Source organism: Thermomyces lanuginosus, assembly GCF_041956635.1.
Source record: "Thermomyces lanuginosus strain ATCC 200065 unplaced genomic scaffold VTN49scaffold_27, whole genome shotgun sequence".
In the NCBI taxonomy this organism is placed as follows: Eukaryota; Fungi; Ascomycota; class Eurotiomycetes; order Eurotiales; family Trichocomaceae; genus Thermomyces; species Thermomyces lanuginosus.
In genome coordinates, this window is record NW_027192361.1 from 401,590 (window position 1) to 425,947 (window position 24,358).

The window sequence follows — 24,358 nt, forward strand, 5'->3', positions numbered from 1 at the left end:
TTATAGATTGACAACGGAAGACACGGATTTATTTCATCAATTATATGCATGATTACTGTACTAAAATAACAAACAAATTGTGTTTATGTTCGTTTCTAGACCTAGCCTAGGAAGAAGCACTGAAAGTCCTGGCTCCATTCTCTACGTCTGCCCCTCTGTACAGCAGCTGCACCTTGTCACCGTTCTCCTGAAAGGTCGGCATTGTCGGGTAACCACGAAGCTGCGACGGCGGAGGAGAGTAGCTCATCGACTCGTATGCTGCGGAGGAGTCCTTTGTGGACTGGATCGATGACAGGACCTTCCACAGCGACTGCTGGTTCGAAGCATTCATGTCTGGGTGAGCGTTCTGGCCCGGAACGGCAGCCGAGGCCCAGAGCGATGAGAGAGGGAGGGAAATAGCGACGAAGGAAACGATAGCTGTGTTGATCACGGGCACATCGGTGCAGAATTGGAGGACAGACAAGACGGCTTGTCTAAAGTCAGTTCAGATTCAGAAGCGGAGCTTAACGCAGTCATACCTGGCACGATCATGGTTTGGCAGCCCGTGATGAAGATTGCCTGGATCGGTCTAAAACCCTGGAGCCCCAGAGCCCTACGACGGTAAATGGCGTACCCGAGCTTTGCCACGAAAATGGCGGAAAAGAAGCAAATGGCGACGGTGATTGTGATGGTGTTCACTTTCTGCAGCCAGATGTAAGGCGAGAAATCGAGGTCCTTCATGGTGAAGATTGAGTTGAGAACGAGCGTTGCGAAGCGGAACCCAATGGGCACAGTGGCGACGACGATGGAGACGGCAATGACCAACGCTTTGTGGAATTGGCGGAGCATCGAGCAGACCGCCATGACCTGCACAACGAGGGATGTATTGATGCAAATCTCCTCGAGCGCGAGGAAGACGTGCGCAGCGATGGAGGTGACGTAGTCGGACAGCAGCACGGTGGTGTAGTCGCCCGTCACGAGCCGGTAGAGGTTGAAGAAGCCGCTGGTGAAAAAGAGCACACTGCCGATGACGCGGGCAACGTCCAGCGCCAGGGCAGACATGTTGAAAAAGAACATCGCGGTGCGACGCTTTTCCCCATGTGTGAGCAGAAGCAGCATGAGCAGAGTCACGACGGAGGCGCCAATCTGCGAGCCATAGACGATTGCGCTTTGGATGCCTTCCTGGACCAGGGAATTGAGGTCGGCTACGGTGATATTGACGCTTTCCAAGCCGACCTGGAAGGTGAGGTTCTGGTTGAAAGGCTCATAGTGAGTCTCCATAACTTCGAGTTCAACTCAACGATCGCAGCGGCTTCTTCGAAAACAATGAACGAGAACATAATATAACTGAACATCGTAGCAGGGAGAAACGAGATGAGACGAAACCCTTTTGTACTCTGCTCTCGAGGAGGAGGCGATCACGATCAACGCTGTACTATTCTCTCAGTCGAAAGCAAACAATGTAAAGCTCGATACAGTCACGACAACAATACCTATCGAGGTGAAGGAAAACCCTCATAAGTAGATATATTTGCAGGCCGAACCCACTTAAAACAACAATATGTACCTCTCGATGAAGAGAATCTGATCTATCACCCATGGCTCTCTATTTGGCGCGACCCCAAAGTTAATGATCAAGTATGAGAAGATTGTTCTGATCGAAAAAATAAGCACCAAGTCACTGAACAAGTTGAGGAAAATAATTCGCGGTCTTCACTACCCATAAAGGAAAAGGGGGAACATAGGTGCAGATGAAGAAAAAGCAAGAACAATACCGATATGTACGGGAGCCTGCAGAACAATATCAAGAGTTTCTGAATTCGACTGGCTTGGCTTAGGTACATGCATCACAACGGTTCGGGCGGCTGGCATACCTAATCCTTGGCTGGAATGACTCCTCGTAAATCAGGATTACAGATTGTTAACGAGTATTGCCTCCAGAGAGTCGAGATATGACGGTGCAAGTAACTGATTCAACATCATAATCTGTATATTCATTCACATCGTCCATCCGGGGACTCTATCACGGATCTATATACAATCCAGTTCTAGGTATATATATAACAAAGAACAAAAATACAGACATTATTATCCACGTCGGAAATGGTCATAAGAGGTCGGTTCATCTTGCGCAACCGGCCCATACCCTCCTAACCATCGGTTCATGGAGGGTATCCCCGGCCGACCCAACGGCGGAGCCCGAGGACTACTCAGGAGACCAGTTTGGCTTTCATTAGACTGCTGATACAGCGTCGGGGTCTGAGGCCTGCTCCCAGCACTGCCGGGTACAGGAGGAACGGGGGGCACCAATGGCGATTGCGTGTAATGTCGCATCTCCCCCAAATCAGAGGTGCTGCCTGTCAGTGATGACATAACGCCCAGGGCTGGTGATGACGAGCGCGAGGGGACTGAGTAATAATCGCCGCCCTGTATCGGGCGTGGTGTCTGCGAGCGCTCCGAGATCAAATCATCGGGGCGTCCGTAGATGCCGCCGCCGAATTCGTCGCGGAAGTCGGCCCGATCTTTGAAATACGAGAAATCCAATTGGTTCTCAGACACCATCTCGAAGGGCGCCGCGTCCGACGGTTTGGTTTTTCCGGGAGTAGTAGTCGACATGGACTGCATGGCGATATCAGAATAGTCGCCCGTGGTATCAAACTCGCCAAGACGGCCGCGGTAGATGCTCTTTAGGGCCTCCGCTGCGCGCGCATGCACCATTGGAGTAATCAAGGGTTTGTAGAGCGCCGGGTGGCCAAATCGAGAGCTGAGCCGTTCTGCGGCTCGCTTGATGCCTTTCCCGAGGTCAGAATGTAGAGCTTCGTCGCTCAAGACGACGCGGTTGTAGTATTCGATATCGGGGTCAAATGTCCGAGAGCAGTACCACTTGAACCCCAGCATGAGAAACGGCAACGGAATCAATGAGAAAAGCATGGTATACGTCCCATTGGCCTTGACCATGAGCGCGACCGCAAGGTTGGATAGGATCACAGCAAACACCATCCGGTTGAAAAGCACCCGCCAGAAACGACCGCCCGACTCGGTCTTGGTGATAAACACATACATGAGCAAGTATTTCTTCAGCACCACGTCGACTCCAAAGTACAAAGTCGTGACCGGGAGCACAATCGGCTGCAGAGTGGCAAAGCAGAGCGCGACCGTCGCATAGAAGAGAAAGTAGTTGTAGTAACTTGCGTAGTCGAACCACGGCGGTGCGCTCCACTCGATTATTCGTCTCGGAGTCGGAGACATGAATGTCTTCTGCCACCAGTTCGTGATGATGCTGAACAGTTGGGTAAGATCGATCGCCGCGCCGAGATTGCGCTGCAGTAGCCAGGTAACCCAGAAAGGTGAAATCTGACACAGCGCCGTCGCTGCCTTGTACCAGAGATGGCCGTCCCGGATCGCTTCCCAGGCATTCTTATTCGAATTCTTCAGATCAATGACGGCGGATACGTAGGCCCATCCCGCTGAAAACAGCGAGAAGACAATGAGATTGTTAAAAATAAAGAAAAAGTACAGGTAGTGCAGCACGTGCCGCTCCCGCGAGGTCTTGGTGAGGTCTCCCGCCCGCACTAGCAGGCGACGGAAGAAGATGGGCAGAACAAGGTAAATTAGGGACGTCAGGGCGGGTGCCGCGATACCCTGCACGGCAGCCCAAAAGTGATGGTGCCGCTGCAGGGAGATCTGGAAGGCCGGCCAGACCAAACCCAGGTTCGACAGATCAGACAGAAAAATAGCGATCATGGCGTTGGGTGCGATCCAGACCACGGTCAACAACGTTGCCCAAAAGATATTGACCACTCGACGCCATCGACGTGCGCTGGGCGACAAGGGCAGGTTGTCCCAGATAATGTCGTTGGGACGAGGGGCCAGCCTGATAATGCTGCCGTGCGGCCTTTTGTCGCGGGACGCGTATGCGACTGCATGAGCATGCTCAATGGCCTCCCAGCTGACAAATCCGTACGGCATTGGGTTGCGTCTGTCGACCGACTGGCGCACGTCTCTGATTCTCGCTTCTAATTCCTGAATTCGTTCGGTCAGGTAGTCAATGGCATCCACAGGCTCTCCGGTGCGGGAAGGTCGCATTGTGGGCCTATTCGGCGGCAGACGATCGGGATTTTTGAGGTACTTAGCCAAAACAGCTTCGAGTTTGCGCACGGCTTCTTCGTGCTTCTTGATGAGTACAGGGAGGTCCTTGACATTGCGACCGACGGTGGCTCGGCCTAGGACGCCAGTGGGATTGACCTCATCGGTTAATCGCAGCAACCCTTCGTCGGAACGATGACTGGGTGGAATATCTGTAACCTAAACAAATGTCGGTCTCAAGTCTCGTCCAGTAAAAGAGGCAAGGGAAGGACATACCATCAAGGTCCTGGCATGCAGACTCATTTGGTACTCAGAACTCTGATAATATCGCCGTCGCAGCGCACGAACAGCCCTGTAATTCCTCCAAAGGAAATACGCGACAACGATATCAAAGACATACGCACAAACCACCTGACTCCACATCGCATTGGTGGTAGTATGAAGTGGCGTCATGCGTGCAAAACCATCGACAAACTGGCCTGTCCAATTCGTCGATCTATTGGTAAGATTGATAGGGATCAGGATCGTGCATCCCAGAACACTAAGGACCAAGAAGATATTGCGGCACATTTTCGCGAACCGCAGAAAAACGACGGCATCCAGGCCAACGCGGTCCACCAGATCCTGCTCCTTGGTTTTGAGCACGGGTGTTATCCAGGCGAAATACCCCTTGCCAATCGGCGGCGGCATATGTTTCTGGTCGGCATGTTTGAGCTTGGGCGCGTAGACAACCGTGTGGTGGGGTCGGAATAGCGAGAAGAGGAGGGTGAGTAGCGCAGATATCCCCAGCGAAGTACTGAGCGATGCCCAGAACGCGTTGACTTGGAACTATGCAATATGTCAGCAATATATCTTTCAAAGATTTGTGCCTTTATCGCACCGACGCTTTGAACGGATTCTTGAGCAATTGAAGGAACTGCTCGGCCGGCGAGAGCTCCGGGCTTCCCGCCGGGGCGAAATTGCCCCAGGAATCCGTCATGTTGAGCGATTAACAGGCCGTTCGACTATGAGATGCCGAACATGAATTCACGGAGCTCAACGGGGCGGCGGCGTTTGGCATGGAATCGGCGCTGAGAGCGAGTGATGGATTTTGGCCCTAAATCAACAACGGCGCTTCATTACAACGGGCAAGTCGTGACGCAATATGAATATCGGAACCTGCAAAATAAAAGCCAAAAATAACCATGTACAGTAACACTGAAGTCGTAGAAGAGATATGAAAAACGAGCGTCGAAGGAATCAGCTGTCGTAGTCACAAGCTGCGGCGAATGTCCGGGGTGACTTTTTTTTTTCTTGTCTTGACGTGTTTTTCTGCGGCCCAAGAGCAAGGGGCGTTAGGGCTCAGACTGCTCGATCTAGAATCGGCTCCTCCACCAATCAGGAAAACCAACCTCTGCTTCGGAAAGTATCATTGGATCGATCCACGTGGAACAAGATCCATTATTTTTAGCCTGGGGTGGTTAGTCAGCCGTTTTAAGGTTATCGAACCCTTCTCATTGACAGATTGCCCCTTTGCGACTTTCGACCACGAACGATATTTCGTGCCCAGATTTTGGCCCTTCTGGACCTTGGATGTGTATGAAGTACCTGAATCTTAACCGGAGTTTCCGTGGTTACCGAGTACCTCTTCTGTGTTTGCACAAAGAACACGAAGTTACATGCCCTATCGATATTACGTGTCGCTATGGAAGTTCCACAACCTAATTTGGCGAGCTGGAACCGGCTTCATGCATGCGGGGTACATCAACTAAACCGAAATAGGGGAGTCTACTGGAAAGTCATCTCTCAATTCGGCAGAAATTATCCCAAATTGGTAAATTACTGACTGAAATGGGTTTAATTCTCCTTCCTAATTGTAAGTACATTGCCTATTCAGGGGGTGCTCAAACCTGATCTGGATAAGTGAAAATCGTGTCTCAGATGGCTATTTTCGGACAGACGGACGCTGGCCTGCTCTTCGAGCTGAGGCTCAACATTCACGCTGTATCCAGCACTCGGAGAGACAGTACTATGTACTATCAACACATCACTTTCATTGTCATCAACATGAACCCGAAACCATTAATAACAAAGACGGCTCATAATCTACAGCTTCCCAATGGTATTGAAGTCCTCCAGTGCCTCCTGCACACGCAGGCTCATCGCCTTCTCACCCTCGCGCACCCAGACGCGCGGATCGAAGTACTTCTTGTTGGGCTTGTCATCGCCCTCCGGGTTGCCAACCGGCGATTGCAGGTAATCCTTCTTCTTGGCCATGTAGTCGCGCACCCCCGACATGTAGGCGTACTGCATATCGGTATCCAGATTGACCTTGACCACACCGTAGCTGATGGCCTCCTGGTACTCGGACTTGGCCGAACCAGAGCCGCCGTGGAAGACGAAGAACACCGGCTTGTCCTTGGATGAGCCGATCTTCTCCTTGACGTACGCCTGGTGCTTCTGGAGCAGCTCCGGGTGCAGACGCACGTTGCCCGGCTTGTAGACACCGTGCACGTTACCGAAGCCGGCAGCGATAGAGAAGTACGGGCTGATGGGCGACAGCGCGTTGTAGATAGCCAGGATGTCCTCGGGCTGAGTGTAGAGAGCGGCGTTGTCGACAGACTCGTTGTTGACACCGTCCTCCTCGCCACCAGTGATGCCAATTTCCTAGAAATCTGTCAGAGCAGGTCTCTCCCTATATCAGATCCGAAAGAATACGTACCATCTCGAGCCATTGCTTCATGGGAGCGGCCCGCTGCAGGTACTTAGCCGTGGTCTGGATGTTCCAGTCAACGGGCTCCTCCGACAAGTCGATCATGTGCGACGAGAAGAGAGGCTCTCCGTGCTGCTTGAAGTACCGCTCATCCTCATCCAACATGCCATCGAGCCACGGGAGCAGCTTCTTGGCGCAGTGGTCAGTGTGCAGGACAACGGGAATGCCGTAGGAAGGAGCAATGCTGCGAATGTAGTGCGCCGCGGCAATGGCACCCGCGATCGAAGCCTCCTGGTTGGAATTGGGAACGCCCTGAAAATTCATCAGTGCCATTGAGCCCGTCTCGAGGGGTTGTTGCGGACTAACCTTGCCAGCAAAGTAAGCAGCGCCACCCTGGGACACTTGCAGAATGATGGGGGTCTTCTTGTCACGGGCGGCTTCCAGCGCCGCGACGGCGGTCGACGACGATGTCACGTTCTGCGGATGCGAGGTCAATCACACCATTTCTCTTCGGCGGCCAGTGGGCGACACTCACAATTGCAGGAATAGCATAGTTGTTAGCCTGGGCATGCTCGAACAGGCGCAGAACATCGTCACCGACGATGACGCCGGACTTGCGAGACAGTTGCTCGAGGACACCCATTTTCTAAAAACCGATGCTGAGATGTATGAGACTGTTCTATGTACAAAGGAACTGTCAGCGACGCCGTCGGAAACAGTTCTGAGAGGAATTTATACAAAGACGAAGAATGCAAAGTGGTCACGAGCCTCGTCTGCCATAAAAAGCCGCCGGCAGATTCCAATCCGCTCACCGGGTCACCGTAAAGGTGGAGCAGAGAGCGCGCAGGCAGCGGGACTGTGAAGTAAGGATGATTTCATTGTAGGTTTGAAACTTACCTTTGGTATGATCAGAATATGGTAGAACGGGTGTTTGCAGTTCGATCAAGCCGGCTTTGCTTTCGGATTCAAGGGTCTGTACTATTCGGGCTCAAGGATCTGATCGTGGCCTATTAAATCATCAATGGTCCCCTCGCTGTGGTGGGGTTATGACGCTGGGAGCTCTGGCAATAACCGCAGATTTCCGAATTGCCCCGCGATTGCAGCCTCAGGCATACCTTATCGAGCAATTTACGGCCATCTCAGATGTTCTGGAGCCGTCCAGTACTTACGAGCCCTGGACGAGAACTATTTGAGGTCGACAACATCTTTGCATGCCTCGAACGCTCTGTAACACATGGTCTAGCAATGAACAAGTCACATCACTTAGCATCACGATGCATGCGTTCGTCAAGTCTTCCACTAGATACTACTTGTAGTGACATCAATCGAATAGGAGTTTTGTCCGCGGCAAAGCTGGATGTGCCTTGGCATATTCAATTGCGTCTCATATCGGGGTTAACCTACTCAGCATCATGTATATTTTGTCGGCCCGAAGCGTACTACCTACTTAGAGCGCGTCTACAAGAGGGCAGCATGGCCATGTCTATACAACCTGAGACCGAAGTAATCCAATCAACCCAGGTAGCCATAACTAACCCCCACGACATACGGAAGAGCAATTAATCATCTTTTCTTCCGCACGGCTTTTCCGAGCCGTACTCGAGGCCTGCTACGGCGTTGTCGCCGTCGGAAGCGTGGGAGACATCGGAAGACCTCGGGTATTCCATCGGTTCTTCCTCATGAGTAGTTCCAGGGTCGTCGTTCGACTCCGTTCGAAGCAATTCGATGAGCAGGTGACATTTCCTTTTCTCCGCCGAAGAGAATCACAGACCTCCGAGAAGCTGGTGAATCGTCCCTTGCGTGTCTGGATCCCAAAGCGCGTCCATGGCGGAATGCAGAGCAGCCGTCCCTGCAGGTCCGGACGCTGATAACGATAAGAAACTACTATATCACGTGATAAAGTATACTGAAAGGGAAGGCATTGGAAATCATGAAACCCGATTACATTTCGTCTCGATACTCAAGCATGACCAAGACCGCCTATGTACAAGCTCCTGTCTATGTACGACTCACCTTGTAACCCGAAAATCCCTTTTTAAGTCATCAAGCATCATGAGAGCGCTCCATCTCGTAGAACAGAAGATACACTTCCCTCTGCATTCCCAAGACATCGCTCGTCTTGCATGCTTTGACTTTCTCATCGGAGATCCGCCACCATCGATCACTCTGCTTGCGACGGCGAAGGAGCCGATGCGAGCTTGATGGCCGGCTAGACGATGTCTCCTTCGGTTTCTGGAAGGATAGTCTCCCTCGCTCTGACGTTGATGACGGTCGGCTGCCCTCAACCGTCTCGCTGCCAGAACCAGAAACAGAGCCCGTGGGTAAGGACCCGTGTGACCGTTGGCTCTGCAGCGAGTTACGCGGTTGCGTAGGAGATGAGGGAGATAGGGAAGTCGATAGTCGCGCCGACGGTGGTTCCGCCGACGTTGACGTAGAGCGATCCGGTGATGATGATGTTCCATTTGAGTTCAATGAGAGGGATGATGCGACGGGCGAGATGCTAAGTGGACTTGGTTCAGCCCCGTCCACCGCTCCGCTCTTGGCCCTTAGGGTGCTGATTCGTGGGCTCGCCGCGGCCGACGGGTTTCGGCTGGTGGCGCGACTCTGCGCATAGGATCGAAACACATCCGGCGTCGAAAATGGAGGGTACACATGGTTGCGCCGGAAGGATTCGTAATGTCCACTGTTGTGGCTGCCTTTGTGGCAGACGATCCCCAGCAGTTTGTAGAATTTGCGATCGAGTATCCCGCCAAGTGTCAAGTGTTCTGGAAAAGAGACCTTGGCGGCATTCTTGGTCGAACTGCACCGGTCGAAGATAGACCGAGACAGATGAATTGCGATTATCCTGGGGAACACCGTGATCCTCATATGCCTCGCGATCCTCCGTCGGGGCGCCATTTCGGAGGGCGGAAGTTCAACTCCGTCGAGCGTCTGCTCGGGGTCGACTTCCAGCGCCTCTTCGATCCGCGCAATTTCCTTGTCCAGCCGTTGTTGCTCGACTTCCGACTGCACTCGTGCCCTTTCCCGCTGCTTAACCTCCAAAGCATGTCGCAGCCGGCAGTTGTCACATTTAAAGTCGTCAATGTATTCCGTCTTGAGAAGTCCATCAAAGCATGCGTTGAGGGTCGTTGAACTTTTCTGAGGTACTTGAAGCGTAAGGTTGACAAAGGACGTCTTGTTGGGTTTGTACTGATAATGGCAAAACTGGCATTCAATCTGCGACTCTAATTGTCCCTCAAACGGAAAGCCGAATTCATCATCGGCTTGCTGTTTCAACTTGGTTTCAACGATCGCCGGCAGCTCTTCCGCTGCTCCATTGCCTATGCGCTCGGCTGCCGCCACTTCGTCCGAGGGATGATCACTTCCACTGGACAAGGGCGCTTCGATCGCAAGTCCCGGCACGGCACGTAGCGCTCGTCTCCGTGCCTTGAGTCCCGCATGGTATTCATCGCAGAGCCTCTCCGTAACGACCTGGAGAAACTCTTGCGCATCCTGCTGATTGCGGCTTATCCGGGTCCGAAAGGCATATTCCAGCGCCTCGATAAACGGTCGTGCCGAGATTGTCTTGCGATAGATGGGCCGCTCGTTGAGACGATCCAGCATCTCCTTCAGCGCGAGCGTCACGGTGCCCTGCTGTAACTCTCGGATCCGCTCGGGCCGCAACGATCTACCCCGCGGTGTCTCCTCATCCGACTCCGGCAGCTGATTATACACCTCTGGGCCATCTAGGCTCCGTCGATGCAGCTCCCTGATCAGATACAGTCGCAGTTCGCCGAGACCAGCGAGTGCCTGCAGCACGGAATTGATAAAGCAGTCGTTGGCGGGATTCACTAGGCCGACTACGGTCTTCTTGTGGCTATCACGATCTCCTCCATCGATTGTGAAATTCGGGCCGAAGACGTAGAAGAGAGTGATTGCGGCGAGGGACGCACCGGCCGCGTACGCGGCCACAGTTGTGGGTTTGTCAGGCATCAAAAAAAGGGCTCACTTCGGGACGGCGCACAGCGGAGATGTCGGAAACTAATGGGCTGGAGTCGTCGCAATTAAGCGATCCATGTTCTTCTTCGGCGCCGCGGCAGATGGAAGCTCGTTGACTACAGTACTCGGAACTGTACAGAGTAAAGCAGTCAACTGTTCTAAACGGGAAAACAATAAGGCTCGTAGACAAGAACACTGCTCTACCTAAACACCAGTCGCTCATCAGCATGATCCGATCGCAACAACCAAGAAGCAAACCTACAACCGTGAGTCAACTTTCAACTTACATGAACTTCGATGATTGGTATGAAATATTAGATTAGTCAGTTAACGTAGGTATGAACAAGTTGAAGAAAATAGGTACACCACACAGTCGCGCCCACATGCGCCCTTCAAAGCGAACGACTGTATAGTATCATCGGATGCGAGGCTTGTACTGTACACAGGAGAACAGAACGTGAAATCGTCAGCGAGAAAGTGGGCGGTGAAGAGTAGGCTTGTTGTAAGTGCCCACAATTGCTGGCGGAATGCGGCGGTTCCGTCGGTTCCTAAGTGCCAAGACGGATGGAGATCCGTGAGGTTCGAGTTGTGTTAGTCACGGTTTCGTGTTGTTTGTAACGATGGTTAATGAGACCCTGTCTTGCGCGAGGGATGCGAGATCCGCGGCAGATTCCGCTGATTAGTTTAGCGATATGTTGGCCGAAGGAATGGGCCGATTGGCTTAGAAGGATGCGGTTATGATCGGGGCAGAGTTATCTGATTTGTAACAACTGGTCTAACATCGGCAAAGGACCTTCCATATATTTATTCATCGGAAAACCGGCAGGCTACCACATTTTATTTTTACGCCGAGAAAGAAGAAGACGTCCAAGATCCATGAAGAATAAAGATTGTGGCTGCCTGTTTCGAAGTGCTGCGTATGGGGAGGTGCGTCTCTGATAGAAGGGAGTTAATCCCTCCTGCGTTGCAAATGTTGTCGGTCCGGGCTTGTTCCGATTCCCGAGTGCCAATGCCGCAAGAAGTCGCAGATAAACGAAGAATCATTTCATCATTGATCTCGGCGGGGTAATGATTGATGAATCATGATGCGAATCGCAACATATCAATCGGAAGCGCTCGAGGTTTCAACGGAGACTAGTCCGTACTCCGTACAGAAAATCGGACATTTAGAAACTCTAGTCCATAAACTTGGTCCGAATGGCTTAGAATATGCGGTTACAGAAGAATCAACTTTTGTCTATAGCTCATGAACAGAGGATACCTCGAATCTGTATGCTGAAGCAATTGAGATCCAAATCCGATGAAGAGACAAGTAAAAGCAATTAAGCAAGCATCTCCTTGGGCAAGGTCGAAACGTGGTGCTTGAACAATTCTTCCGCTTGCTTCCAGACACGAGCATTGGCACGGTCCTTGAGCTGAAGAAGACTGGGCAGGAGAGCCTTGCTGAACTGCTCGGAACTCTCGCGCGGAATCAGCGACGGCAGATGGTCGATGCTGATCACGGTCAGAGGCAAGTCGGGGTTACCAAGTGGCACATTGACCGGCACGGTTGGCTTCTCAAAGATCGTGGTGACGTCATAAACAGGGATGGGGTTGTTTGGATTGGTCCTGCAAACAGTTAGCACAAAGCAAGTCCATGGGTGATACAGGACAACGTACGTATCGGCGCTAACGTCGCAGATCACCGTTAGGGTTCGCTTCGGCGATGAAAGGCTCTCCTGGTTCACAAATGGCGGAATTTTCGAGGACAGGTAGATGCAGTTGATGAAGATATCGACATCCTCAACGATTTCCCGGAAGGGACCTCCTTGTCCATGTCAGCCAGACATCTACACATGAGACAAATTTGCGAGTACCTTTCTTGGTCTCCTCGATATCCCACTTCAAAATGTCCGAATCAGGAATGCCGACGTCTTTGGCGAGTTGCACGGCACCAGTTCCGCACCGTCCAAGCTATATTCGAGTCAGCATTTGTTTATTTATCAGTAAATGCTCGAATGCGAGCCAGACTTACAGCTCCAATCACAAGGATCTTTGGGCCACGGCCCGCCTTCTGCTTTCCCGTCTCCAAAGCCTCCTTCACGGAGTCAATCAGAGCCGCCTCATTCGGATAAGGAGACTCCCCAGGGAGAAGTTCATCTTTGCTATGCGTCAATTGCCAGGCCCAGTTCTTAATGGCCAAAGCAGAACCTATGTACCGCGTAAGCACGAGTCTGACTACCAAAGCAAGAGGAAGTCGTACCAGCATATCCGGCAGAGTAGCCAAAGGCTGTCCACAATTAGTCTCCAACAACAAAGCTGAATGTTTCTCAATGTCTCGTACCGGCAACACGCCGGCCAGCCTCATCAGTGAGGAATTCCAAGTCTAGCAAGGTACCTCCACCTCGGGGCCAGCGACTCAGCACTTTCTGCCATCCTGCCTGCTGCTTATAGCAGTGCGCAAACGAAATATGAACGTGTTCCAACGGGAAATCGTCGTCGGGGAGTTCCTTCAGACCGAGAATGTACGCGTCCTTCGGAGCGTCCTTGACCCACGAGCCTTCATCAACGAGGCGAGCACCGACCTGAGCACAAGAAATCTAATGTCAGTCTGCTATGCCATTATTTCAATCGCTGTATTTGAATAGAACCGCTGGGAGCATGTACAGCAGCAAATTCCTCATCTAAGAATTCCGCCTTGTCAGCAATGTTTCTGCAGACTTCTGGATCAGTCTTTCAGGCATACCATCAAATATCCTTTGACGCGACCGCTCGACAGTGACGTCGAATCCAGCGTCCAAAAGCGCCTTGGTCGTAGTCGGAGTCACTGTGCTCGAAGGTTAGCCTCGGACAGCAATGACTCGAATTGAATGGGGCCGAAAACGAACGTGCTGACCGCGCCTCGAAGGGCTTGGTTTCGGCTCTCAACCAAATTTTATTCGAAGACATGCTGGTGCGACTATATACGAGTCAATTGACTGGGCAGAGAGTTCTTCAGCGAGTTGAATGGTGGGAGAATTCCTTTACTGAGTCACCATACTGGATTCCTTGATCAGTCAATCTCTGTTCCCGATAAACCCACCTGGCCCGCGGGGAATCCGGATAACCAATCAGACGAGGAGGATAAAATGGCCCCTCTTATCGCCACCGATTATGTGATGAACCAATTTAGTTACTTCCAAATAACGTGAATACGTGTATTTGCCCGTACAGGTAACGAGCTTAATCGAAGCAAGCTTACGAGTAGACATTCCAGAGCAACATGCTCAAACACTGATACTTGTTCTGGCGCTGGGTATCCTTAAAAATTCAAGAACAGGGACATCAATCGATTTGATCGATTGTGCTGGCCATAACTAGACTGACATATTACCCGTAACATCGAGCCATTCCATTTCATAATCTTGGGTCCTCAGAAGCGTTTCCACTGAACAGAGCAAACAGATCACAAACATTCATCAAGATGAGACAGAAGAGACAACCATCCAGATCGAAGGCACCTCTCATCACTGTTTTGTGATAAAACACAATGGAAGAAACGGAGATCACAAAGCACGCCAGGTCATGAGCACAAGTTCATAGCCTCAGCACAGTAGAGGAGAGAGACAGAACACAAAAACAAACCAGCAAAGAGTCAACGAGAAGAGAACAAAGAAAATACAGTAAGCACCATCATGAATCAACTTTTACTCAATGCCCATAGTTGCTGCCCCAACCACCGCGGCCGGTGTTACCATAATAGTTTCCGAATCCAGCCCCGTAATTGCCATATCCGCTGCCATGGCTCTGATTGCCAGCTTGATGGCCACTCAATCCACCGAGCCCGCCCCCGTATTGCGGGTTGAGATGGGGGTAGCCACCAAAGGTGCCCTGCTGGCCTTGCTGTCCCTGCAGCGGCGGTAACCCGGACTGCGACTGAGGTTGGCCAGAAACGTTGTTCGCCGCTGAACCAGGCCGGTTGGCCTGGGCCAGCGACGGGCTCGGCCCGCCGGCCTTGGACGCCTCGAATCCCTTGGTGGTCTCTTCAGAGCTGACAGACTGCTGCTGCGAAATCGGCTGGTTCTGCCCAAAGCCTGACGACTGGGAGCGTCCGAACACATCAGGCACGCCAGACCCAAAGCCCGTGCTACTTGCAGCCGCCGGTTGCTGGGATTCCGGCTGGGTGGTTCCCGCACGGCCATACATCGAGTCTCGACCAGGCAATCCCTGGTTGAACCCACCCGCATTGGCAGGAGATGACGAATGATCGTATGAGAACGGCTGGGCATACATACCGGCCTTTCCATACGGAACAAACTGATTGGCGTACCCATATTGGTTGCTGTGAGGCATGTAATGGTCATCATATCGACGGGCATCGTCGTACATCGGGCGATTGCGGCCATACTGATGCTGGCTGATTTGGCTCATGTAAGAAGCGTAGTGAGGGTTGGAGTAGTAAGGATATCCGTAGCTGTAGCCATGGCCCGCCTGGCCACCAGGAATATGCTGGGCTGAAGGTTGCTGGGTTGTAGCAGCCGGCACAACTGGGTTCGGGGTGTTATGGCCGCTACTGGAAGCTTCCACGTGGCCATAGCGGCCTGGAGGTTGTTGTGTGGTAGGAGCATGAGGCTGGCCTTCGGTCCCGGACACGCCGAATCCACTAGCAGCTCGCTGAGCGGCAGCGTTGTCCTGGGACGGGTACCCGGCGTAGTAGTTGTAGGGCAACCGTTGCTGGTCGCCGGCGTAGAACGGGGAATACTCGCTGGCACTAGTTGCTGCCGCCTGGTTGGGTGCCTGGCTAGTGAAAGGTTCTTGCACCTGAGTCTGCGGCTGGGACATCTGTTGCGTGAATGGGTCGTACGGCTTTTGACCCTCGGCATAGCGGGAGAAGTCGTTGAAGGGAGTGTCCGCAGCAGACACTTGAGGCACCGGTGGCAAACCAGGCGCCGGGCGAGCGGCCGGAGCAGCATCGCTGGACGGTTGCGTTTGCGCCGGAGGCGGTAGCGAAGCTCTAGGAGCAACGGGAGAATGCTGAGGCGGTTGCGGTCTAGTCTCCGCATCCTCTCTCCCTTCATCGATATTGGACACGTCGGCATCATTGAGGCCCATGCTGCCGAACTGAACGGCAGCGCGATCAACTGCATGGTTGGCAGGCATAACAACAGCTTCTTGTTGTTCAAGAACCCGGCGTTGGAGGGTGCTAGACCGGGCTGAAGCAGGAGCGGTTGCTTTCACAGAACTTGAGGCATAACCAGAGGTCGTACTGCGGGTCTGCGGGGTAACAGGAGGAAGGGAACTAGGGTCTTGTGCACTAGCAACAGTGCTAGCGGCGGTGCCAGTGGCAGGAGGTGCAGAAACATCCGGGACTTGTTCGAGGTTCGATTTGGTCAGGTCATCCTTGGGACGCTCAGTAGATTCTGTGGGGGCGGTGGCAGCGGTAGATGTGGAGGGTTCGGTGAGAGGGATAGCTGGAGGTTCGGGGGCTTTCGTTTCGGAAACATCAGGAACATCAGGGACAGCAGGGACAGCAGGAGCAGGCTTTGATTCTGTGGTAGTGGGTTCAGATGACGGCTGGGTGGTTTGCTGTTGCGTGGTCGAAGGCGGTGGCTTCTTCTGAGGAGGAGGTGGTGTCGGCTTTGCGAACAAGCTCGCCCAGCCTTTCTTCGTAGGCTCCGCAGCTTTCGGGGCTTCCTGGGAAGCATTGGTTGTCTGCTGTTCCCCGGACTCCGCAGGTTTCGCTGGCGCAGCGTCCTCCGCTGTAGCCGTCTCAGTTGCAGCGGGTATTTGGACCGACTCGGTAGCCGAGGAGGACTTGTCACCACGAACACCGTTCGTACGAGCACCACCACTACGACGGCTGCGGCCCTGGCCCGATCGGCCACGCTCACCACGGGCGCGTCCACCTCGAGCTTCTGAACCTCCACGTGCGCGGCCTCCACGGACTGTAGTCTCAGTCTCTTGAGCAGCGGGTTCGGTTTTCGCGGCCTCCTTGGCCTTCGATCGAGATCGGTCTGAGCTCTTCTTCTTTACCTCGCCCCATTGAGACACATTGCCTAAAAGCCACACATGATTAGCGTTGATCGTTGAGCGGACACGCAGCGCCGCTGCATGGATCACTTACCTTCCGTGATGTGTTCGATTGCGCTTTCCAGATCCCCATTCGAATCTTCGAGAGCGAAGACGAGATCATCGTCGGTCCAGTCGGGGAATAGCTCCTTCAGTGTCAGGATCTCGGAAGCATATTTCCTCTTCAATTGACCGATTTCCCCCTCATCCTCATATGTCGCAGGCGTTGAGCTTTTCTCTGCGGCATCACTCTTAGCTGATCGAGGACCACCTCGACCGCCTCTGGAGCTGTGGCCACCTCGACCACCACGGGCGGACCCGCGCCCACGCGGAGCGGAAGATCGCGACGGCGCTTCAGACATGGGGATGTGTAAGTTATGTAAAGCGATTATTTAAGCTGTGGACGGCAGAGGAAGCGTCCACGGATGAAGATCTACTCTGTGTGAAGAGTAGAAACCGGATTTGCGGTGGTCAAGTGCCCACTGGAACAAGATCAAAAACTATGAAAAACCAAGCAAGATTGAACACGAGAAAAGTTGCCTCGACTCGAGGTACACGGCAACTAAGCCGCAGAAAGCCGCCAACAAATTGAGACCGTCAGTTTGGGGGAAGAGTGGAAGAGGACAGTAGAGGCGAAGGAAGATTAAAGCACAATGGGGAGAGAGAAGAGTTCGACGACCCAAGGGAGCATGGGCAATGCCAAGCCTGAGGCGTGTAAGGGAGCGGAGCCTGAGGCTGCCTGCGAATTTTTGTGGGTTGAGCGGTTGAGCCATGGTTGCCAGCCCTACTGGTGCCTCAGGCGTAAATATTACATAATTCAACTTTACCGGATTAAGTTTAGCTTATCGCCAAGCTCCTGAGTGCGGAGTACGTGTATTAGTCATTGCCAAGAGATATACTTTCTTAATTTGTAATAGCGCAGGCACCTGAGGCTTCTGATCTTCTAGGAGCCTGGTCAAATGGACAGACGGATGAGGCAATGCTATCGGATTAGTACGAGTACCTCGACCGCATCTCGAATCTGCTGCGTCAATTGCTTATACTCGCACGGGCGATAAGTTGAAAGGGTCTCGTTATGAAGACAACATCTGTTCTGAGCCGAGCATGGCGCAGAATTCACCCTCCTCTGCCTCGCACGCCGCGTGAATCCCAGCAATTGCTTTCCGCATTGACCTCATCTTTTCGCCGGCAGCTTGAGGCTGCAGACACGAATCAGCCCAGCAAGTCCGCCGATCAGCATGTCCGGTCGATTCTGGAAAACCCGTTGTTTCGGGTTGTCCCTCCGAAGGGGCCGGCACTCACCCCGCAGGAGCGTTCGAAGCGGTTAGCGGAGGAGCCCATGGCGCTCTTCGACGAGCTGGTAGCCGCGGGTGCCATTACTGGACGAGACATCGCGGAATGCCTTCGCTACCAACTAGCACTGATCGGCTCATCATCCTCAAATGCCAAGGAGGCCATGAAGACTACTGGAGCAGGTGCTCGGGTGGTCTCGTGGTTTTGGGCATCAGATTCCGCATCGCGAAAGACGCTGTTCAAATGGCGCCCAGCGACATCCGCTGCCCTCAAATTCATGGCAGCGGAAGATCTACATGATACGGTTATGATCTGGCTACGAATGATCAGCAAGCTGGACATTGGTGGGCTCGATGGACAAATTCCGGAGAAGCCTGGACGGCAGCTGTTCAGGGTCTTCTTAGCTGATTTTCTCGAGGCGGATCTCCAATATGGGCGCGGCATTGAGTCCGCACTGCGGTCATTTCTCCAAGTTGCTCAGATGTGTTCTTCGTTGGGAGATCACATCACGCCAGAGACAAGAGAACTGATGCTGAAACCAGGCGCTGTGTGCTTGAGCCGGTGGATTAGTGATCATGGTTCTGATTCCTCCATCAAGTCCATTTCGCCTGACTTGTATGAGCGGTTTTGTGCGGTTATAGCTACTTTTCCTTCGCTCCCATTCTCCAGTGCTTCAGTGTGGCTCTACCACCCGTCGCGGCCGACCGCCGATCCGCTCCTGGATTACCTACAAAAACGAGTTCTGCCAGCAGAATCATCTTCGAAGCTAAAGAGCCAAAAACGCGACCATGTCGTACGGGTTTGGCTTGATGCCCTACGACTTCTATTGGATCAACAAAGGGATAAAGACGCCGCACTTCTTGTTCCCCACATCAAGCGACTTCTACAACAGGAGCGCCAGGAGGAATCCGGCGAGCAACCGAATAAGGATGAAATTTCTGTTAACAGCCAGTCGTTTTGGCGAGCATTGGCATTGACTTGATGTCGCCGTATAAATTTACGCTGGTCTGGCTGCGTCCACAAAATGGCTGCCTTGACAGCGACCTCTCGGTACCTCAGACTCGCTCCACAATGTTTGTTTCGAGTTGTACAACGAACGTTTAGTGCCGTGGTTTCCAAGAGTTGAAACTGTCCGAGTCGAGAGCGGGGCCCTCCGGCGTCTGCCCTGAGTCGATAGCCTTCGTGAGCTCCTTCCAGCAAGACGCCTCGGAACTCAGGTATCGCGCCGGCATTCATTCGCAGCGATCATACAATTGGTTGCAAGACGACGCCTGCGGTTGAATGTTGACACGCAGAGCAAGGTCGTTCATGATAGGACTGCGAATACTGCAGCTAGCTGCGGGCTTCCGTCCTGTTCATCTTCAACAGCCAGTCATCACAGTCAATCACGGGCCAAAAATAAACAACTCATTTCCCGTTATGAAGTCTGGTAGATAGTTGTTGAGAATACGTTTGGAGCGAAGAGATCTGCTCGGTGTACTTAGCATGCTGCCGTACGCTTCCAGTCTGTCCGAATGAACTATACGGATGTCAATCGCAATTGAATCGTCTGCCCGCAGAGAACGGGTGTTCTATTGCCCACTATCTTTGCTGTGTCCGTAGATCCCTCCGTCAAGAATCCACTGCTCGTTATCTTCATTATCATCTTGAACGCGTCGCCACGTTTGCTGGGACTCTTTTCGAGATGTTCCCTCTCTCCCTGTAGAACCCTTCCACACAGGCCGTACCAATCCACCGCTGGAAAGGAGGGGATTCTTGCTGAACGCAGCGGTCCCGCTACTTTCATGCGCTGCATGATCCTCTTCCACCGCGGCTGTCTCGTCCTCATCTTCCGTTTCTGACTCCGGCTCCTCTACAGGTGCAGTTTGGTACGTTCGCACCACTCGGCCACCCTTGATATCCAGACTCATCACAGTCCTCTTCTTCTCCCATTCTGGTCGTGATTTCTCTTCCATTTCTCGAAGCATGCGCTGCTGTTTCTTCAACGCTAGGGCCCGTTGCGCTGGAGTCATCCATTGCGTCGATGACACATTTGGAATTTCAAAGTCGGCGGCCTCGTCCCTGACACGAGTACGTTGGGCGTTTTGTGCTTGGAATGCTAAGAGCTTGTCACGATGGGCAACAGCGGCCTCGAACCCGCTGGCGCTCGCAGGAGATAGGCCGGGACCACCGGTATGGCGCATGCTTTCATTATGTGCACGCATCTTTTCCTGACCCCGCTCAGCACGAAGCTCCTGTATCATACTCTGAACCTCCTCGCTCGAAAGGAGAGGTGCACCGCAAAACGAGCATGGTTGTAGACCTTCTAATGAACAAATGATTTTGCCACAGTTTAAACAGTTAGGTGCTGGAGTGAACAGCATGTGAATAGTTGCATTGCAGTTGCAAGATCGTCGCTCTTTCGCCGATTTTGGATTTGTAGACACCTCTAATGCGGCAATTGCCGCAGTCAAATCAGCGATATTGTTTGTCGTGATTGATTCAGAACTTTTGGGGGTGCTAGACGTGTTCGGTGACGCAGTACGATTCCTGGAAGATTTCATAGTCTTCGACTTGACATTGGGCAGATAATCGGAGATCAGTGGCCCATCCGCCGACGGTGGCAATTTTGACTTGCGTGCAGGTGATGATCCTTGAGATCGAGAGCCAGTACCTTCTGGACGAAGTCGTGCATCAGGCTTCGTAGACAGTGAGGAAACATCTGGCACTGCTACACTACTCCCAGCTGGACCTGATTTGGATGATGATGTCGACATGTAATCCTCTTCCTGATCCGCCTTCCTATATGCTCCGGCTGTGTTTCCATGACCCTCTGGTATGCGCGGCGGTCCTGCGCTGTGTAGAGGTGCCCTCGTTCGCTTCTTTTGCTTCTGCGCATTTCTGCTATCGCTGTCCGCGGAGTGCGACGGGGAAGTGCTTGTTTGTGGAGTTGGCTGATTGCTTGACCGCCGGGCGTTGAAAGATGAAATGAACTCTAGAACTGCCGGCGAATCACCAAGCAAATTCTTCAGATGTTCAGCACTGTCCTCTTTCGAGAGACTGGCGGAATAGGTGACGATCTGTCGGAGCGATTCATCGTCGAGGGGGAGAAACTTTGATAGAGCAGGAACCGCCCATCCGAGCAAGTCGGTTGGCATGATGCCGTCAGGAGTCCAGGTTGGTCTCGTCGGGGTATGAGTGGTGACAAACGGAGGGAACGTCAACGCGCTTTGTTCATGGTGACAGCTTGATGGCTTTCTGCCTCCAGAGTCAAGCCCTAAGTACCGTAATGTTGAGTAATCTTTCCTATTATGGTTTAGACAGGAGCCTAAGCAAATTTGGTTAGCGGGTACTTTTTTCGTTTTGGATAATTAAAATAACTATGTATAACCTGTGGGTTATTCTATTAGTTACAAAAATGTAACCTATACACAAAAAGCGCCCGCCACGACGCCATGGCCAAGTGTGGACTCATGAGTCACGGTGGCAAGGAAAATCCTGCTCCAGTGACTGCGAGAACGCGCTAGCATGATTTGGTCTGTGATGATTACGTTAAAGTCGCTTGAGTACCCTGTGGCGAGCTTGACGCACGGCACGAGGACACACGCGCTCGTTCCCTTTCCCACAGGTGAATTTCCCCTGGAGCCGGCCTTTATCGGAGGTTGCCGGATCCACCGTGCAGCGGCCCTGCATGTCATCTGTCAATTTGGGCCAGGAGTGAGGGGTAGCATACATTCGTCCAGGATCAGAGATCTTTCCAGATGGCACGACCAGAGAATATGGTGCGGCGTGCCCATGCCAATCAGGAGACCCTCTGCTCTCTCAAAGCATAAAATCAACGGCCAGCATTGGATTAATTTCCCGGATTTGGCGCATCAATGACCCGAGACTTTGACCGTCAGGGCTTTGGGAGAACTGTATCCGTATTTCTCTCATTGTAAATCGGCGTCAACTTCGGCTATCCCCGCAACCAATTCTCTGCTTCTTCGCCTATGATTATCAAAAGATTTTAGTCAATTCCGCATAGGGTTAACCTCACCTGCTCCGAGAATCTCATCATTCCTCCCGTGAGTCCTGTCAGACAAGACTTTAGGCCAGCTTCACCGGAATCACATCCCTCTGCTCGGGTCAGACCACTAGGCTGAATTCACGTTCATTCACCCACCCACCATTATTCGCACACTTTTTTAGGCTCTGTGCATTTCTAATCCACAGTGTGAGGACCCCGGCCTAGTACTTCATAAAGTCTCGGGTCCCAACCCCTCTTCCTTCCACTCTTTTTCAACTTTTTTCCTCTGGTTTCTCTTGTCGCCCAGGCTCCTTGGTGCCCCGCTGCTTAGGGAAGGAACGCCCACGGAATCTTTCTCCAGTCATTCGCCGCACTTCCCACTCTGGACCAGGGTCAAACCCCAAGCACGTGACCTGTTTCCATCGTTCGCAGTGCCACCGACGAATTTTCGTCATTGTAGAGGTGGCCGCATTCGTCTTCTTATTCCTGTAATCTTGATTTATATTAGATACGGGGCGCTTGTGCATAGGCCATGCTCCCCCCAATCCCTGTTTTAGAGGACTACGGCATTGATCCTCAGCATGGATTCCTTCCTCCATCGCCCCCGTTGACCTCTTTGCCCGATCCGTATTATGCGAAATGGGAATCGGTCCTGGCGAACCTGCATGCGCTGATCCTCAGCCGGAGACTTCGCTCGGCGGTGGACCAGCTCCCCGTCTTGTCGACGGCTTTTTTGCGGAGCGAGGCTGAATGGCAGCGGGCATGTGTGGTTCTCTCCTTTTTGCTGCACGGCTACATCTGGGGCGACGATACGCCTGCAGAGGTGAGTGAGACTGATTTGAGATGTAGAGGTCCATTCTGAGCTGACTTCCTGCATAGGTGATCCCTCCGCCGATTAGTGTACCATTTTTGGAAGTCTGCAAGCACCTGGAACTGCCGCCTGTTGCAACATACGCGGCCGTATGCTTGTGGAACTACAAGCCAATCTTCGCCGATGAGCCGGCAGATAATCTTGAGAATCTAGCCTGTATCAATACCTTCACTGGCTCGTTAGACGAGCAATGGTTTTACCTGGTTTCTGTGGCCATTGAGGCACGTGGGGCACCCTCGTTACCTCTGATGCTGGATGCCATTGCAGCCGCGAGAGCGGGCAACAGCCAAAGAGTGACAAGATGCCTTCAAGATTTTGCCGAGATCATCGACGACGTCAGCAACGTGCTTCAAAGGATGTACGAACATTGCGACCCTCATGTGTTCTACCATCGCATCCGCCCTTTCCTCGCGGGCAGTAAGAACATGGGTGATGCTGGTCTACCGAATGGGATCATTTTTGATACAGGGTCTGGAAAAAGTGACTACTGCCAGTATGGAGGAGGCAGCAATGCGCAGAGTTCACTCATTCAATTCTTCGATATCGTTCTTGGTGTCGATCACCGTCCCACGGGCGTAACGCGGGAAGATGCTATGCAAAAAGATCCTGATGGCATGGCACCCAAACCCCGTCACAACTTCATCCAGGAGATGCGGGAATACATGCCGGGTCCACACCGCCAATTCTTGGAACACGTCAGCAGCGTCGCCAACATTCGTCAATTCGTTGAATCCCGGCGACATGATAAAGCGTTATGCTTGGCATATGATGCATGCCTTGCGATGCTTCGCAATCTGCGCGACAAGCACATCCAGATGGTGTCGCGATACATTATCATCAAGTCGCGGGAGCAGCGTCAGAACTCGGTTACCAGCGCGCCGTCGGGGCGGTCGATGGTGAACCTTGCTAATCGCAAGTCCACCGGTGGCAGCAGCAGCAAGAATCTCCGGGGTACGGGCGGTACAGCGCTGATCCCGTTCTTGAAACAAGCACGGGATGAAACAAGCGAGCCCGCTATTGACTCCTGGGCACGTCGACTGCTGAGCAATGCACCGGTTGATAAGCGCTTTGCATCGCTCGGCAAGGTCGACGAGCACGCAGATGGACAGATCGAGATCGTGGGTTTGGCAGGAACATGGGCTGTAGATGACAGCGAGGGCGGCATATGCCATTGGTGATTTTGGTTGGCAACGGCGTTGTGGCATTTTGGTATTGGTTACGATGATGCTGACTTTTTAGACTTTTGTTCGTATTCTTGCTCGTGGCTAACGTTAAATAATTTTAGACTCTGTTCTATGACTTGAACCTGTACCTCATGCATTGGACGTATAGACGGGCAAGAATTTCTCCGAATCTGCGGGTGTTGTTTAGTTGCTGATTGCATCATCACTGTACGCGTAACACGAGCATTGATTGCTCAACATCCGACGGACATTGGGCGCAA

At 52.6% G+C, this 24,358-nt stretch overlaps 11 protein-coding genes across 11 annotated transcripts; 3 read left to right on the forward strand and 8 right to left on the reverse strand.

The window, feature by feature from the left end:
* Nucleotides 1–106: 106 nt before the first annotated feature.
* Nucleotides 107–1,260, reverse strand: VTN49DRAFT_2360 (uncharacterized protein; the record flags this gene model as incomplete). Its single annotated transcript, XM_069410077.1, has 2 exons — nucleotides 107–468; nucleotides 519–1,260. The coding sequence occupies 2 exons, from the start codon at nucleotides 1,258–1,260 to the stop codon at nucleotides 107–109; spliced, it is 1,104 nt and encodes a 367-aa protein (XP_069268918.1).
* An 807-nt stretch (nucleotides 1,261–2,067) lies between these two features.
* VTN49DRAFT_2361 (uncharacterized protein) lies at nucleotides 2,068–5,044 on the reverse strand (the record flags this gene model as incomplete). The annotated part of the gene is made up of 3 exons (XM_069410078.1): nucleotides 2,068–4,284; nucleotides 4,342–4,893; nucleotides 4,946–5,044. 3 exons carry the CDS (start codon nucleotides 5,042–5,044, stop codon nucleotides 2,068–2,070), a joined length of 2,868 nt encoding a protein of 955 aa, XP_069268919.1.
* A 1,106-nt stretch (nucleotides 5,045–6,150) lies between these two features.
* Nucleotides 6,151–7,400, reverse strand: VTN49DRAFT_2362 (uncharacterized protein; the record flags this gene model as incomplete). The annotated part of the gene is made up of 4 exons (XM_069410079.1): nucleotides 6,151–6,711; nucleotides 6,767–7,069; nucleotides 7,124–7,234; nucleotides 7,293–7,400. 4 exons carry the CDS (start codon nucleotides 7,398–7,400, stop codon nucleotides 6,151–6,153), a joined length of 1,083 nt encoding a protein of 360 aa, XP_069268920.1.
* Nucleotides 7,401–7,565: 165 nt separating this feature from the next.
* On the reverse strand, nucleotides 7,566–7,962 carry VTN49DRAFT_2363 (uncharacterized protein; the record flags this gene model as incomplete). The annotated part of the gene is made up of 2 exons (XM_069410080.1): nucleotides 7,566–7,730; nucleotides 7,927–7,962. The coding sequence occupies 2 exons, from the start codon at nucleotides 7,960–7,962 to the stop codon at nucleotides 7,566–7,568; spliced, it is 201 nt and encodes a 66-aa protein (XP_069268921.1).
* Nucleotides 7,963–8,800: 838 nt separating this feature from the next.
* Nucleotides 8,801–10,729, reverse strand: VTN49DRAFT_2364 (uncharacterized protein; the record flags this gene model as incomplete). The annotated part of the gene is made up of 1 exon (XM_069410081.1): nucleotides 8,801–10,729. The coding sequence occupies one exon, from the start codon at nucleotides 10,727–10,729 to the stop codon at nucleotides 8,801–8,803; it is 1,929 nt and encodes a 642-aa protein (XP_069268922.1).
* A 1,328-nt stretch (nucleotides 10,730–12,057) lies between these two features.
* On the reverse strand, nucleotides 12,058–13,663 carry VTN49DRAFT_2365 (uncharacterized protein; the record flags this gene model as incomplete). Its single annotated transcript, XM_069410082.1, has 9 exons — nucleotides 12,058–12,343; nucleotides 12,395–12,542; nucleotides 12,592–12,688; nucleotides 12,750–12,925; nucleotides 12,978–13,004; nucleotides 13,059–13,299; nucleotides 13,382–13,398; nucleotides 13,461–13,541; nucleotides 13,603–13,663. The coding sequence occupies 9 exons, from the start codon at nucleotides 13,661–13,663 to the stop codon at nucleotides 12,058–12,060; spliced, it is 1,134 nt and encodes a 377-aa protein (XP_069268923.1).
* Nucleotides 13,664–13,842: 179 nt separating this feature from the next.
* Nucleotides 13,843–14,296, forward strand: VTN49DRAFT_2366 (uncharacterized protein; the record flags this gene model as incomplete). The annotated part of the gene is made up of 2 exons (XM_069410083.1): nucleotides 13,843–13,901; nucleotides 14,131–14,296. The coding sequence occupies 2 exons, from the start codon at nucleotides 13,843–13,845 to the stop codon at nucleotides 14,294–14,296; spliced, it is 225 nt and encodes a 74-aa protein (XP_069268924.1).
* A 108-nt stretch (nucleotides 14,297–14,404) lies between these two features.
* VTN49DRAFT_2367 (uncharacterized protein) lies at nucleotides 14,405–17,124 on the reverse strand (the record flags this gene model as incomplete). The annotated part of the gene is made up of 2 exons (XM_069410084.1): nucleotides 14,405–16,749; nucleotides 16,818–17,124. The coding sequence occupies 2 exons, from the start codon at nucleotides 17,122–17,124 to the stop codon at nucleotides 14,405–14,407; spliced, it is 2,652 nt and encodes an 883-aa protein (XP_069268925.1).
* A 713-nt stretch (nucleotides 17,125–17,837) lies between these two features.
* On the forward strand, nucleotides 17,838–19,037 carry VTN49DRAFT_2368 (uncharacterized protein; the record flags this gene model as incomplete). Its single annotated transcript, XM_069410085.1, has 1 exon — nucleotides 17,838–19,037. The coding sequence occupies one exon, from the start codon at nucleotides 17,838–17,840 to the stop codon at nucleotides 19,035–19,037; it is 1,200 nt and encodes a 399-aa protein (XP_069268926.1).
* A 589-nt stretch (nucleotides 19,038–19,626) lies between these two features.
* VTN49DRAFT_2369 (uncharacterized protein) lies at nucleotides 19,627–21,192 on the reverse strand (the record flags this gene model as incomplete). The annotated part of the gene is made up of 1 exon (XM_069410086.1): nucleotides 19,627–21,192. The coding sequence occupies one exon, from the start codon at nucleotides 21,190–21,192 to the stop codon at nucleotides 19,627–19,629; it is 1,566 nt and encodes a 521-aa protein (XP_069268927.1).
* Nucleotides 21,193–22,575: 1,383 nt separating this feature from the next.
* VTN49DRAFT_2370 (uncharacterized protein) lies at nucleotides 22,576–24,092 on the forward strand (the record flags this gene model as incomplete). Its single annotated transcript, XM_069410088.1, has 2 exons — nucleotides 22,576–22,866; nucleotides 22,923–24,092. The coding sequence occupies 2 exons, from the start codon at nucleotides 22,576–22,578 to the stop codon at nucleotides 24,090–24,092; spliced, it is 1,461 nt and encodes a 486-aa protein (XP_069268928.1).
* Nucleotides 24,093–24,358: the final 266 nt, after the last annotated feature.